Source organism: Tachysurus vachellii, chromosome 16 (genome assembly GCF_030014155.1).
Source record: "Tachysurus vachellii isolate PV-2020 chromosome 16, HZAU_Pvac_v1, whole genome shotgun sequence".
NCBI lineage: Eukaryota > Metazoa > Chordata > Actinopteri > Siluriformes > Bagridae > Tachysurus > Tachysurus vachellii.
The window spans coordinates 4,721,076-4,738,115 of record NC_083475.1 but is presented as its reverse complement, the minus strand read 5'-3'; the positions used below and the strand labels follow the sequence as shown (position 1 = coordinate 4,738,115).

At 37.6% G+C, this 17,040-nt stretch overlaps 1 protein-coding gene across 1 annotated transcript; it reads left to right on the top strand.

Annotated features, from left to right (window-relative positions):
• Positions 1 to 10,011: 10,011 nt before the first annotated feature.
• Positions 10,012 to 14,233, top strand: atp6v1f (ATPase H+ transporting V1 subunit F). The gene is made up of 2 exons (XM_060889497.1): positions 10,012 to 10,283; positions 13,759 to 14,233. The coding sequence occupies exons 1-2, from the start codon at positions 10,126 to 10,128 to the stop codon at positions 13,958 to 13,960; spliced, it is 360 nt and encodes a 119-aa protein (XP_060745480.1). The 5' UTR covers positions 10,012 to 10,125; the 3' UTR covers positions 13,961 to 14,233.
• Positions 14,234 to 17,040: the final 2,807 nt, after the last annotated feature.

Below are 17,040 nucleotides of genomic sequence, written 5' to 3'. Positions count from 1 at the left end.
AGCTGACTGAGATATTGGTCATGAACTAGATCTATCTAGCACTGGGTCAAGTACACAATTCAAATCACCTCCATAAATCAACAAATGAGAATTTAAATGAGGTATGTTACTAAGTAATCTATTGGCGGATTCAACATCATCAAAATTGGGTGCATAGACATTTACCAGCAGCACCTTTGTTTGCATTAACATGCCTACAACCATAAGGTATCTGAGAATTTTATTTCTTCAAGGGAGAGTGGGGCATCTAGTTCTTGTACACGGTCAGAATCAATGGTTGGGTTTTTAAGGTTGTCTAAAAACTGATTCATAATAGCAGTATCGGCCGGAAATTCAGATTTATACAAAGAGGTATAAAACGATTTGAAGTTCGTTCTGATTAAGAAGGAGAAACTCAACAGAATTAGCCAGAAATTCATAAAATTTGTTATATGCCAACAATAGAGAATTAAATCTCCAAAGGGGGGAGTAGATCTCTCTGTGGACAGCTGAATATCCAGAAATAGTGGTGCATGATCTGATATTAAAATATTTGAATAATCAACGGCAGCAACAGACAAGTACAAGACGAGATGTGTGCTTATATAAGGTTGTACGAAAAACCACAAAAGGAAGGCGCTAGATCGCTGAGACTGCGGGAAACGCGTTTTCAGCTCCTGAGAAGCACTCTTGTACATGCATGCAGGGATTCACTCAAAGCACATGCTGATACCTAAGATTGCATGAAAATGATCCTACCACACACAAATCATCAGATTTTCGAGTTTAAATCATATTTTTATCAACATATTGGTCTTTAATATGAACTATTATATTTTATATTATTTAGCATAAAATACTGTAAAAAAGCTTTTTTCCGAGATTTCTGACATAAACACACTGTGTCCTATCATGTTTCATGGAAACAAGGTGAAACAGCCCTTTTCAAGCTTGTCAGATGTGTGCTTATATAAGGTTGCACGAAAAACCACTAAAGGAAGGCGCTAGAGCGCTGCGACTGCGGGAAACGCGTTTTCAGCTCCTGAGAAGCACTTTGCATGAGGGTGAGAAAAGGGTTAATAATGGATAGAGAAAAAAGCTTAGCCACACCCGCTGCTATCATAATACTGGAACGCAGTATTAGAAAGAGATAAAGAAATATGTAGAAATATATGAGGAAAGTTGTCTGGTGTGACCAGACAACTTTATGAGGGTCTGTGAGATTCTTAAGCAGATCCACCATGTGAGAACCTTTTGATAGTGTTTCCTGGAATGGCCATGCTGAGTACTGGAAAAGAAATCCTCCGGATTCAATAATAACTTTCCTTTTTGTTTCTACAGATGCTTGTTTGTCTGCAAAAAGGTTGTTCCACTTTTTTTGTTTTTGTCTCAGTACTTTTCATCATCAGTGGTACATTCCTACTGAACACATTTTAGTTATTTAGTTTAGTTAGTTTGCATTTGCTCAGAACGAAATCTGTGGGCAGGTTGATAAAATATGATTTAATGCTGTTACTAGGTCCAGTACTTGGTAGTTGCATCCTGGCATGAAATGCAGCCACATTCATATGTTCCGTGACATGTCTTAAGTCTTTTTTAGATGATCCTGTCCTGGATGGCTCACCTCCTCAACCACATCTGGAGGTGGCTGCACCAACGCCACAACCACCGACATATGACCCACTAGCACCAGCTCCTGACTCAACAGCGAGTCCTCAGTACACCACCTAGAAAATAGTGCAACAGACCTCATGTGTAGCCTACATGTAATTGTTTAAGATAGCTCTGCCACCAGTAAGTTTGCCAGCTTGATGACTCCCGCTTGTATGCTGCAATTTTTTCTTAGGCTTTTGACTGCAGAACGTACCAGCATTTCTTGCAGTCTTCAATGGTGCACACAACCAGATGGCATGAAGCATTAATATTTTGCACAATAAGCTCTCAAGTCTTCCTTCTGCATGCAGTGACACTTGGGCCTAAATTTCCTTTAAGGATGGCCTTGTGTTCATCAGTTAACTGGGCTAACAGTAAACACTGTTCCTCTGTTCAGGCTTTCTCGTCCTTCTTGTATTTTATTCTATATTTGCTACAATCAAACCAACTTCACCTTAAATAGACATGGCAGCAATAAGTGTAATTGGAAATAATGAAAGAATTAAAATTTCATCCATTGATCTATCAAATATGTTAAATATGAAATTAAAATCATGGTGTGTGTATGTGTGACTAGGGTTAAATAGGTAAGTGAAGGCTTATAACTTTACAGAAAAGCGCTCTTTATTATTTTTTAGGGTGTACATCCAATCGCAGTCTTTACAACAATGCTTCATACCTAGCAACAGGGTCAGCCCCAATTCCTCTGGAAGATTAATTAGGAGCTCTTTGATATGATTCTTAGATTGTTTATGAATACAGGCCCAGGTTTTTATGCTTGGTTATTACTTGAAAGGATGCCATTCCTCCAAACTTTCTTTATGGGTAACAATTCTCTATTGCCTACATTATAATTTGATTCCATAGGAGTTAATTTCCTTGAAAAGAAAACATATGGATAGAGTTTAGCCAGGCTACTATGAGTCTGTGACAACACAGCCCCAATTACATAGCTGGATATATTCACCTCACCACCCTTCATGGGGGAAGTAAGCCACTCTGTCAAACCACACATTTTGTTTTCATCGGTCTCCACTTCACTTCACGCTGATAAAGTTGCTTCTTTAACAGCCAAAATAGCACCATTAGCATGTGGCTAATGAGAGCTTATTCAGACTTAGAGAAGATCAGAATATCATCAATGTACACAATGAAACAATGGTTGAGTAGATCTCAAAGCAGTTAATTGACGAATGACAAGATATTCATAATGTCCTGTGGTAGTGTGGAATGCAGTTTTCCACTCACTGCCTTCTTATACCTGGATAAGTTTGTCTGCACTCAGTAAATCCAGATTGGTGAATATATGTGTCTCTCTGAGTTGTTCCAGAGCCGGAGCAACCAATGGGAGAGTATAAGGACAGTCAGCCTAGTATGTTACAAGAGCTTAAAGCTGTGAGTTCTCCTCTGGGTTCATAGCTGGCAATGTATTCTATCAGAATGAACTCTCAGAAGCACATATGTACAATCCATATGCGAAGCAAAACATGTGACATGCAAATCCAAAATGGCAGGCAAGAAGGATTCAGGCAAACTGTCCAAAAAACAAAATCAGTGATGCAGAGGTACAGATCCTTAATCCAAACAATGTTTGCAACACAGACAAAACTTGATAGATCAATGGCAATGGCATTAACAAGGTTTGGTTCATATCAAATATTAATAATACCCCGCCTCATGTGTCTAAAAACACAGCTTAAAAGTTCATAATGGTGGGAAATGTCCAGGAAGTGATCAAAAGTCAGGCTAGGGCTTAATCTGGTAGTCCAGAGGGGAAATTGCAGTTGTGGTTGTTACCTAAACACTTACAAAACCTTTAAAAACGTAATTGTAATACACAATTATAATGTTCCCTGTATGAATTTGTATGCCAAGACATTTGTGTGTTTTCTTTTTTGTTGTCACCTTTGTAAACTTTATATTGAACCAGTTTTGCTGTGAAATTCTCATTGTCCTTTTGTTAATGTTATCCCTCTATATTGATAGAGTTTTCCTTATAAATAAGAAAAAAAACTAAAAGTTAACATTACATTCATTTACTAACCGAAAACAACATATCAAAAAACATTGAAATCAAGAAATTGAAATTTATATCCCACTAAATGTTCTGAAAACACACTGAGTTGAACTATACATCAGTGGTCACTATAGTATTTGGACCACAACAAGAATGCCAATGAGATTGTTTTCAAGATGTAGTGTAGTAGGTGATGGTAGTGTTACTTTGATGGATTTTTTAAACTTTTTATAAAACTTGAATAAAAGATCATTAAGAGCATGTGCCCCAGTAAAATGCGTGTAATGAAATAAAATAAGTTTTACTTTACATTGAATAGGGTATTTTAATATTTGTGGCCATAAATGTAAGTGAACGCAACTTAATTAACTGAACAGTGTTGCTTCAACCGTTCTAGTACTGCTCTAGTCCAACAGATTTCAAACATGAATTAAGCCCTTACAATCTCATAATACAGTGACAGCACTTCCTATCTGTAAACATAATTACACATGACACGGAAATATGCTGTTAACAACTGTAATACTTTTTTGTATTTGCATTGCTAATTACACTAATAACTTATAAAATGTTCAAACAAATTTTGTAAAGTTTTGCTGTTAAAACTACAAGCAATGTGTTACAGAGTAGGATTGGTATTGATATAACTGTATATTTGTATATACTGTATCTGTTGGACTGGTACAAACGGTGCTAAAACGGTTGAAGCAGCACTGTTAATTAAGTTAAGTTCCAAGTTCACTTACATTTATGGCCACAAATATTAAAATACCCTATTTGATGTTATACTTATTTTATTTTTATTTAAACAGGGCTTTAAAGTGGATATTAATTCCTGCTTTCACTTTTCCTGCAGTAGTTCTGTGTTGTTTGGACACAATTCTTCCTAGTGGTCAACATTCCCTGTTATTAAGTTCTGAATTTCATCCACTATTCTTCTTAACTCATGAGGTCCTGTCATGCATACGCAGTCATAACCGTGGACACTTGCTGTTTGAACACCAAAGAGTTGGACTGTAAAGGTTACAAATTCTCCTGATAAATGGGTTCCCATAATGTGTCACCTTTGGAAGTCTCATGTCACCCATTTCAAGTGTCTTAAACTCAGAGGTGTCAAGTAACGAAGTACAAATACTTCGTTACTTTACTTAAGTAGAAATTTTGAGTATCTATACTTTAATGGAGTAATTATTTTTTAGCATACTTTATACTTCTACTCTTTACATTTTCACGCAATTATCTGTACTTTCTACTCCTTACTTTTTAAAAATAACCTCGTTGCTCCTATTTCTTTTTTTTTTGTTTGTTTGTTTTTTGTTACGTCTATTTCATTTCAGCTTGATTTCATTTCGGCTTGTCATCATTCAAAAAAACCTATCAAGATAAATCGTGCCATCCGGATAGAGTGAATTTGATTGTGGTTGGTTGAGAAGTATAAACATATACCATTCTGACACCCTATTGGTTTGTGCGCGACCCATCGCACCTGCACATGACACAAATCACGTCACACTTCAGTTACCCAACGCTGGACATAGCAGACGGAGCCAAGTATGAAGATGTCCATGGCAAAGGCTCAAAACTCGAACTCAATGTCTCAACAACCAAGCACCAGCACCAGCAAGGAAGTTGGTAGCCAGGAAGACCAACCAACCCAAACCCTTATACTGTACATCCCTGGCCGTACCTGGAAGAATTGTTTGAAATGATAAGTCATTGCACATGCGCTGTAAGCTACGCGCACCCAAATACCACGCACTAATGGCTTTCAAAAACTCGTCGTCTAATTTAAAAAAGCATATTGAGGTAAGCTGAAATTTTGTTATCAGTCAATTATTAACAAATTCAACTTTAGCCAATTGTTATCTGAGCTTAAATTATTGCTATAATTCTAAGTTAATTGTGCAAAGCTATAGTTTTTGTTATTATCAGTCGATTATTGACAATATTGTAGTGACCTAGTAACATACTAATAATAATAAATTTGCAATGTTTTCTATGGCAAACTTGGGTACATGCCAATGGTTTGCTTGCTACCAGAAGGCTATGATGCAAACTAGTTTGGTGGCTTGATGTGAGATTTGAAATTCAACTTTAACCAAATGTTATCTGAGCTTATATTGGTACTATATGCAATATTTGTAAGTTAATTGTGCAAAGCTATAATCTACAGCTGGTTGATAAGTTATGTACTAAAGATAGTCATGATCCTGTCTGTGTATGAGAGTGCACGCGCCTGTATGGGGCTCTATGGGTCCTTGTAAAGACGTAATAGGCCCAACTATTAGCCAAATGCTGTTTAAAATGATTTTACTGCTAATTTTCGGTCATGCCAGCAGCTGCTTGTGGTCCTAAAACAGCTTTAAAGGGATAGTTCACCCAAAAAGAAATATTCTGTCACCATTTTCTCATCCTCATGTTGTTTTAAATCTGTATGAATTTCTTTATTCTAATGAACTTCTTTTCCTCTGTGAAGAAGACCAGCCTTCTTGAAACGACCCAGCAGTTGGATGCGTACCTGGGGTGCCCAGGAGACACAGTAGAGGTACTGAAGTCCTTCCCAGCTGTGTGCCAGCTATCACTTAAGCTTAATATGGCACTCCCTGCCTCAGCAGCCTGTGAAAGACTGTTTAGTGTTGCAGGGCTGATCTTCAGGACAAGAAGAACATGCATTGGCTCAAAGAACTTTGAGAACCAGCTGCTTTTCTGCAGAGTAACTCTTTGTTCCATGTTGTTTAAGTCCAATGTGTTTGTTTTAATAAAGGTTATTGATGACATGCCTCTGAAGTTTGACTTTTTGCACCATTACAATACTTACAGCCAACTAGTCATATCCTCTGCTCCATGTAACACAGCTCAGTAGTACACATATATGGTTCTTTAATGTATTTGCATTGTACTAAAATGTGTTCTTTTTCAATGGGCATATACAGTATGCGGCTGAAACAGGTAGCCTAGTGCATCCCACATTTTTCAACATATCATATTAATATAACATTATAGTCATTATGGCCTTTAGAAATATGTTTTTTTAAGGAGGTTTGGTAGTGCACAATAGGCCCCTGTGGCACAGCCTAAGCTTTTGTCCTTAATGGCATTTTTTTCCTTGCATTACTTTTACTTTTATACTTTTAAAGTAGTTTTGAAACCAGTACTTTTACACTAGAAAAATCTCGAGTTGATACTTCAACTTCTAGAGAAGTATTTTTAAACCCTAGTATCTATACTTCTACCTGAGTAATGGATGTGAATACTTTTGACACCACTGCTTAAACTAACCAAGTCTGAGCACAACTTGTTTTATGCTGCCATGGAACTAAACAATATATAGAAATAAAAAAGAAATAAATTATAATTTCCACATTTATTTCTTTCACAGTAGCCTACACAAATAATATTAAAGCCTATAACAATGGGTGTTCACATTATTTTTGTCCAACCCTCTATATACATTTTCATACGATTTCATTGTGGGAAGTTACACGTCCTCTGAATGTCGGGTTTAAAATAGTTTGTTGCAAACTTTAATAATGGCCTTGGAATTCCCTACAAAACCAGTTTAATATGGGGTCAGAATTGTTTCGTTATTCTGAATAAATATACTATGATCCACAAATAAATATAAAGAGTTTCACAAATATTTTTTAAATCCACAAATAAATATAAAGAGTTTCACAAATATTTTTTAAATCCACAAATAAATATAAAGAGTTTCACAAATATTTTTTTAATTCACAAATAAATAAAATGGGATTTGCAAATAAAAAAAATGTATAAATATATATTTAATTGTATTTATTTGTGAATGCCTTCCTGCTCATTTGTGAATTGCGTTCTGTGCATTTGTGAATCACTGCACGCATTTGTGGATTGCGTTCTGTGCATTTGTGGATTTGAAACATATCTAACGCCAAGACGTGCACAAGAATCCACAAATAGGTGGACTCCGCCCACCGTCTACTCCAGCCAATCGGACAACGGTCTCGTGGCGCTGACCAATCGTGGCACGGTCTACCTCCAAACAATCACGTTCTGATTTACTCGCAATCGCATGACTCGAAATCATGACATTATCTACTGTATGTGAAATACTAAAAATAAAAATAAAAAGCCCAGAAACAGAGATGAATCTTTTCAGACAAATATTGTAAACTCCTGATAGAGATAACATGCATGCTATCCTTACTAATCGGTCAAGTGCAGGTCATTTAGAAACAGAAGTTTCATGTGAAATAGCATTCAGTGTCAACTCACTGTACACCTGTAAACATCAGTAAACACTGTACACCAGTAAACATCAGTAAACACTGTACACCTGTAAACATCAGTAAACACTGTACACCTGTAAACATCAGTAAACACTGTACACCAGTAAACATCAGTAAACACTGTACACCTGTAAAGATCAGTAAACACTGTACACGTGTAAACATCAGTAAACACTGTACACCTGTAAACACCAGTAAACAATGTACACCTGTAAACATTGCTCACATTTTGCTGATTGAAAATGTACTGTGTGACTTTATTAAAGTAAAAGCTAAAGGAAGCAGGATGCATTATGCTTACAATAACTCTTAGGTTTCATCATTCAAGGTATCATAATTCCTCTATACAGCTTGTATACATTAGAATAAAATGTCATTTCTTCACGACCATAATGCTTTATATAACGTGGAACGATGGCACACAGGGCTAAGTCATGTACGTGCAAGTGAAAGCATCAGTATGAGAAAAATGCAAAGTAAAAAAAATCATGAGACTGTAAATACATGTGAAAGCGCACACAAAATAGAACAAGAGAATCGTACTGGATGAAAAAAAACGAGTGCAAACTAGACACTGGATTGAAGAACAGCCTCAGAGCAAGTAAATCAGAACGTGATTGGTTGGAGGTAGACCGTGCCACGATTGGTCAGCGCCACGAGACCGTTGTCCGATTGGCTGGAGTAGACGGTGGGCGGAGTCCACCTATTTGTGGATTCTTGTGCAGGTCTTGGCGTTAGAAATGTTTCAAATCCACAAATGCACAGAACGCAATCCACAAATGCGTGCAGTGATTCACAAATGCACAGAACGCGATTCACAAATGAGCAGGAAGGCATTCACAAATAAATACAATTAAATATATATTTATAAATATTTTTTTATTTGCAAATCCCATTTTATTTATTTGTGAATTAAAAAAATATTTGTGAAACTCTTTATATTTATTTGTGGATTTAAAAAATATTTGTGAAACTCTTTATATTTATTTGTGGATCATAGTATATTTATTCAGAATAACGAAACAATTCTGACCCCATAATTTAAAGCCCATGTAGACCTGCGCATGAGAGCCCTGTGAATGTTGGGATGAACGAAAGAGGGCTTTTTCCCAAAACCTCTATAAACCACGCCCACTTTACGTTAGTGATGGGCAGTTCGTGAACGAATCGTTCTTTTGAACCGGTTCTTTTTAGTGAACTGGATGAACCAGTTCACCAAATCGGACTGATTCGTTCCAAACAGTTCAGTTCAGCGCTAATCCACAAGTTACTAAAGTTACTCACTTTCGGTCATGCCAGACAGCCCCTCCGACTCTAAATAAACTAATATCCCGGAGTATATGTAACTCCTGTACACTGAACTGAGACATGTTGTGCTGAGAGAACTGTGACCTCGAGCTGTTGATACTGCGCATACGTGAATCACTGAACCGATACAGTGAATCATCAGTACACTGAACTGAGAACTGTTTCTTTCGGATGCGTCCGAGAACCGATGAGCTGTTGATACTGCGCATGCTTGAATCACTGAACTGATACAGCGAATCATCAGTACACTGAACTGAGAACTGTTTCTTTCGGACACGTCCGACACACTGAGAACCGACGAGCTGTTGTTACTGCGCATGCGTAAATTACAACTGATACAGCAACAAATGTAAATGGTTATGATTTAATGTCTTATCAACATATGAGTGTTTAACTCAGTTTCATTAGTTTTAAAAACAACTGATGGAGCGAAAGAAACATTTCAAAATTATGCTTTTTTGTAAGTTTTTGTAAATTGATGAAGATTAGTTCTGGTTCATTAAAACGAACTGTCCGAAAGAACCGGTTCGCGGAAAAGAACCAACTTCCCATCACTACTTTACGTCGTCGTAACGAAACCCCTGGAATTTAGTGAATACTTTTTTTTTTTTCTTTTTTTTTTTTTTGTTTTTTTTTGGGGGGGGGGGGCGTTTAGGGTTAGCGTTAGATTATCAAATAGGCCACGCCTACCCGATGACACAATATCTATTACGCTGTTCTGAAATCCCTGGAAATAAGTGCATCCCACGTCCTGTTCACGTACTGAACTCTCGCGAGAATCAACACTTCTGGTCTTCCAGAAAGCGGAAGTGAATCTGTCACCTGACTTTAGCTTGTCATTCACAGACACAGCAGAAAGGCAGATTTAAGCTCTCTGATCTACATTTAATTACCTACGCGATGGCAGGACGGGGTAAATTAATCGCAGTTATAGGGGATGAAGACACGTGCACTGGTTTCCTTCTCGGAGGAATCGGTGAGCTGAACAAAAACCGCAAACCGAATTTCTTGGTGGTGGAGAAAGACACCAGTGTGACCGAGATAGAAGAGACATTTAAGTAAGTGTTTCAGTAACAGCTTCTGCATTATGTTGTGTATATTTGTGTTTGTTCTCTCTCTCTCTCTCTCTCTCTCTCTCTCTCTCTCTCTCTCTCTCTCTCTCTCTCTCTGTGTGTGTCTGTGTCTTTGTGTGTGTGTCTTTGTGTGTGTGTCTGTGTGTCTTTGTGTGTGTGTCTGTGTGTGTCTTTGTGTGTGTGTCTCTGCGTCTGTCTGTGTGTGTGTGTCTCTGCGTCTGTCTGTGTGTGTGTCTCTGCGTCTGTCTGTGTGTGTCTCTGCGTCTGTGTGTGTGTGTGTCTCTGCGTCTGTGTGTGTGTCTCTGCGTCTGTGTGTGTGTGTCTCTGCGTCTGTGTGTGTGTGTCTCTGCGTCTGTGTGTGTGTGTGTGTCTCTGCGTCTGTGTGTGTGTGTGTGTCTCTGCGTCTGTGTGTGTGTGTGTCTCTGCGTCTGTGTGTGTGTGTGTCTCTGCGTCTGTGTGTGTGTGTGTCTCTGCGTCTGTGTGTGTGTGTGTGTCTCTGCGTCTGTGTGTGTGTGTGTGTCTCTGCGTCTGTGTGTGTGTGTCTCTGCGTCTGTGTGTCTCTGCGTCTGTGTGTGTGTGTCTCTGCGTCTGTGTGTGTGTGTGTCTCTGCGTCTGTGTGTGTGTGTGTCTCTGCGTCTGTGTGTGTGTGTCTCTGCGTCTGTGTGTGTGTCTCTGCGTCTGTGTGTGTGTCTCTGCGTCTGTGTGTGTGTCTCTGCGTCTGTGTGTGTGTCTCTGCGTCTGTGTGTGTGTCTCTGCGTCTGTGTGTGTGTCTCTGCGTCTGTCTGTGTGTCTCTGCGTCTGTCTGTGTGTCTCTGCGTCTGTCTGTGTGTGTGTGTGTCTGCGTCTGTCTGTGTGTGTGTGTCTCTGCGTCTCTGTGTGTGTGTGTCTCTGCGTCTGTCTGTGTGTGTGTGTCTCTGCGTCTGTCTGTGTGTGTGTGTGTGTCTCTGCGACTGTCTGTCTGTGTGTGTGTCTCTGCGTCTGTCTGTCTGTGTGTGTGTCTCTGCGTCTGTCTGTGTGTGTGTGTCTCTGAGTCTGTCTGACTGTGTGTGTGTCTCTGAGTCTGTCTGTCTGTGTGTGTCTGTGTGTGTCAAGAGCTTCTCGTTTGTATCCATAAGCATAACAGTGGAAGCTCATACCATCTTTGTGAATATTTATGAGAAGAAGTGGGCCTAAAACAGAACCTTGTGGAAAACCAAACATAATCCTAGGATGCATAGAGAAGTCACCTTTTAGATCTACACAATGATAATAATCAGACAAATAAGACCAGGGCTTGAGCAAGCGCAAGAGGATTATTTGGGGGAAAAGTACAATTAAATGTGATCACGATACTAAAAGAGATGGAAAAGAGTCCATCTCCATGTACCATTTTGGAATCACATGAGAAAATAGAGCATGCATGTTTCTTCTGTACTTTGTTGTGAGCAATTTAAAACATATTAAGTGTGTATCGGTTGCATCTGGAACAATTAAACCTAAAATTAACAGAACGTTTTCATACTTTTTAAACAGCATATAGCAACTGATTGAGAGTATCCAGAGTATTATATTGAGAGGTAAATTTTTGGTATATAAATTTGTGACCATCAGCTGAGTAGTTAACAGAAATAGGTATGGCAAATTATATCATCCTTGACATATTCCCAGCTTTACCTTAATGGAAGAATCACTGTGATCATTAAAAGTCAACATCAAACAATTTTTTCTAATGTTTAAATATAAAACCATGTTAACATGGTCAAGAAAGTCAAAGGCTTTGCAAAAGTCCAGAATATTTTTGAGATGTGCCTATTTTTTTATATTTTTATCCAGATTATACTATTAGGTTTCCTTAAATGGTTTAAGCATTTTACAAAGATTGTATATGTTTGTAATCACAGGTTAAAAGTCTAATCAGACACCAATTGTCTACTAACTAATTACTCTTAGGAATAAAAGAAACATTGTGTTAAGTGGAAGGAAGAACACCAACACAAATAGATTACTTACTTCCTAAAAAAGAGCCACTTCTTTTATTAAAATCTTAAAAAATTAAAACCTAGTGATTTATTAGCCTTTTGATCGACACAAGGATCTCTATCAACTTTTCAAAATCAGTTTATTTGTATAGCGCTTTTAACAATTCACGTTGTTTCAAAGCAGATTTACCGAAGTATAGAAACAAGAGAAAAAAGTGTGTGTCTATAATAAGAAAAAATAAATTAATTAACATTTAACATTTAATTAACATTTAAATAAATTAATTAACATTTAACATTTAAAGTTTAAAATTAATGTAAAATTTTAAATACTATATATCTATCTCTATCCCTAATGAGCAAGCCTGAGGTGACGGTGGTGAGGAAAATGTCCCTGAGATGATATGAGGAAGAAACTTTGAGAAGAACCAGACTCAGAAGTGAACCTCATCCTTATTTGGGTGACACTGAACAGGAAATAATGTCAATGCAAATAATGTAATTTCTACAACAGTTTAGAATTGTGCAACCGAGAGATCCTGAGGAACTAATGGGTCATCATAAACTCTGAGTTCACCACAGACCCAACACTAATTCCTTCCTGTAAAAGTCTTTTACAAATTACAATTATTATTTCAAAGCAGAACTGACTGCAATAACGAAGGTCATAGATATCTAAATAGTATTTAGCTCTGTTTAGTATTTATCTCTTTTCCTTCATCTGAAATAGAAAGATCTACTCTTAACTGATGAATAGTGATTTTGCAGAGATATTTCTAACCTGAACTGTAAGCTGAATTTTGTAATTCTTCTAGCCTGCATATTCTAGACCTTATGAAAACACCTTCAGCTTTTGACCTAAAAAGTTTGAGAAATTAATATTCTCAGTATTAGTCCTGTATTAATGAAGGACCTTGACAGCCATGTCTCTATTCCATTATCCAACGGAATATTGTAGTCACCCCAAGCCTATCTATGCTTTAGGGAGTTTATCTAACCAATAAAGTATTGTCTTCTACACTAAATACATATAATAAGTAGCATTTTCTGGCTTTCTATTGAATATTTATAAATATGTATGCCATTGAAAATAAAATTGTAATATTAACAGCTTGACATAATGCCAATTTATATCATATCAACATCTGCACACCCTCACCCACAGAACATAGAGATGCATGAAAACAATAATAATAAATAAATGTCACTCCCCGCTGAGGTTTCCAGAATGGCACATCATCTGTCACTTAATTTACTAGGGAGTCTCTTGAAGAATGACCTGCACCTGGTTTTCAAGATATTCATAAATTGGTGATAGGTCTGATATTATTCTTCTCTTCTACGATCCCTAAATATTGCTATTGCCTGAAATATAACTACAGTAACATATGGCAGCTGTAACTTGCTTTAATTTGTGTTATCATAGGTCCCTGTGAGTTGTTACAGTATTAATAATACAATGTCCACAGCCTGATTGTGATTTGTGATTATTTCCTAAACAGGAGTTTCCTGACTCGCAACGATATTGGTATCATCCTAATCAACCAATTCATTGCTGAGATGATCCGGCATGCAATAGATGCTCATATGCAGTCCATCCCTGCTGTATTGGAGATCCCCTCTAAAGAGCATCCTTATGATGCTTCCAAAGACTCAATCCTACGCAGGGCTAAGGGCATGTTCTCTGCTGAGGATTTCCGATAACTGTTCTAGCATTGTCAAGCCACAGAAGCATTGAATGCATTTATAAATATAAATGTTAATGTTGATGTTGTTCATTGTCTCCCATTTCCTTATATTTAAAAAATACTTGAACTAAGATTACTGATTAAAAAATGTGTGATGTGTACTTTTGTGATTTATGAAGAACAAATCTAGATATGTGTTGACTTAATAATCTCTAAAATGGTCTCTGAGTTTTGTGAATGTAAACTGAGTTTGTGTTAATTAAAAATGAATAAAAAAATCTAAAGTCTGTCTTTTGGCACATTACTTAATCACTTGTATACAATTACTGTGCAGATCTAAGCCTTGCTTTCAGGTGTGGTTTTATTTGGAAAAAAAGCAAAAGTCCCTTAAAGCATAATTTTCCTGGAGGGAATTTCCATATGCTGTCTAAATATTTCATAATTGATTTAAGACAGAAATACTTCTTATCGGTCTAAAAACCAGTACACAGAAGCTCTCACAATTCAACTTCCATTTAGAGGGATGTACTGTTACTACTAGCTCAACAGTGAAAGACCTGGGTGTTATATTAGACAGTAACTTGTCTTTAAAATCATATCGCCCATATTACAAAAACAGCCTTCTTCCACCTTAGAAATATTGCCAAACTGAGAAACATCCTATCAGTATCTGATGCTGAGAAGATAGTTCACGCATTCGTGACCTCTAGACTGGACTATTGTAATGCATTACTAGGTGGTTGTCCTGCATCTTTAATAAATAGTCTACAGTTAGTCCAAAACGCAGCTGTCAGAGTTCTTACCAGGACAAGAAAATATGATCATATAATCCCAATTTTATCATCTCTACATGGGCTACCAGTGAAGTTTAGAATGGATTACAAATGAGACGAGGCCGACTCTGAGAGGATCCTGAGACATCTAGAGATCTACCAGCTCCAGTTGAACTCTGCAATACTAAAGAGGAGATACCAACTCCATGTGGTCTTTGAGGACAATAATCTCCTCATCAATATAACATTTGCCAGACTGTATAATTATAATCACACCTTCCAGTGTCACCCAAATGAGGATGGGTTCCCCTTTGATTCTGGTTCCTCTCAAGGTTTCTTCCTTTACCATCTTGTGGAGTTTTTCCTCCCCACAGTCACCTGAGTCACCTCAGGCTTGTTCATTAGGGATAAATACAAACACATTAAAATATATCTAATATTAATCTTGAATTTTGTATTATATTAATCTTAATTATTGATGCTTAATTAAATGCCTAATTAAATACTTATTAATGCTTAATTAAAGCACCATATAAATAAATTTGAACTGAATTGTATGATTTGCTAAAACATTAATCATTAAACTTTTCAGTATTACTGATAAATACACTGTGACCTGCAAACTAATGTCTTCAGGAGTAATTTTATGCTTCCATAAAAAGATCGAAAACCAAAAGTCATGTATAACTAGGCATGTGGGGCTCATTTCTATACAACTGTGCCCACAAAGCTCCAAAACGGTTACACAGACAGCTGGGAGCATGAAATGAATGTTCACAAGAAAGGAGGAAAAGAATTCAAGCAGTACACCAAGGCTAATTTCACTAAGTTCTACCTCCTACAGGTCCAGCTGTCATTGCCACTGGACACAACACAACCTGAGAAAGCACTATTATTGGAGGAAAGGCTTGTTGAAGCTTGTTTGAAATTCATTACAAGACATTTGTTAAAAAAAATAAAAAAATTATGAATTACTTTGAGAATGGAGCTTTCTGGGGTGAACAAGCACTGGCCGTGGCAGCGTAGCTGTATCTGTAATAGCTGTAGCTGTAATAGCTGTATCTGTAATAGCTGTAGCTGTAATAGCTGTATCTGTAGTAGCTGTATCTGTAATAGCTGTACCCGTAATAGCTGTACCTGTAATAGCTATAGCTGTAATAGCTGTATCTCTAATAGCTGTAGCGGTAATAGCTGTACCTGTAATAGCTGTAGCTGTAATAGCTGTATCTTTAATAGCTGTACCCGTAATAGCTGTAGCTGTAATAGCTGTATCTTTAATAGCTGTAGCTGTAATAGCTGTAGCTGTAATGGCTGTACCCGTAAAAGCTGTTGCTGTAATAGCTGTACCTGTAATAGCTGTACCCGTAATAGCTGTATTTGTAATAGCTGTAGCTGTAATAGCTGTCCGTAATAGCTGTACCCATAATAGCTGTACCTGTAATAGCTGTACCTGTAATAGCTGTACCCGTAATAGCTGTAGCTGTAATAGCTGTACCTGTAATAGCTGTACCCGTAATAGCTGTAGCTGTAATAGCTGTAGCTGTAATAGCTGTATCTGTAATAGCTGTATCTGTAATAGCTGTATCTGTAATAGCTGTATCTGTAATAGCTGTATCTGTAATAGGTACTGCCTTGAATCTGCTAAAAGCTGTAAATGTAATAAAAAATAAGCAGTGTAACCTTCCAGTATATTCTAGATTTAAACGTCTATTAATCCAGGTTTTTGTGTGTGAATTTACATATATTCGACGTAATGTCTGCTTTCTTAGGTGAAATTGTAGGGTTAAAAAGATTCATCTCACTCAACATCATGGACAGCATTGTGACAGCAGTGGAGTCATTCAGATTCCTGGGAACCACAATCTCCCAGGACCTGAAGTGGGACATTCACATTGACTCCATTGTAAAAAAGGCTCAGCAGAGGTTGTACTTCCTTCACCAACTGAGGAAGTTCAACCTGCCACATGATCTGCTGAAACAATTCTACACTGCCATCATCAAATCCATCCTCTGCACTTCAGTGACTGTTTGGTTCAGCTCAGCTACCAAATCTGACCTCAGAAGACTACAGAGGGTAGTCCGGACTGCTGGGCGAACCATTGGCACAACACTCCCCACTCTCCAAGACCTGTACTTCTCCAGAATGAGCAAAAGAGCAAAGACAATCACTCTGCACCCCTTACATCCAGCAAACTCCCTGTTTGAACTGTTGCCATCTGGTCGACGCTACCGAGCCCTGAGCACCAGAATGACCAGACATAGGAACAGTTTCTTCCCTCAGGCAATCCATCTGATGAACACATGACATACATGAAACACACAA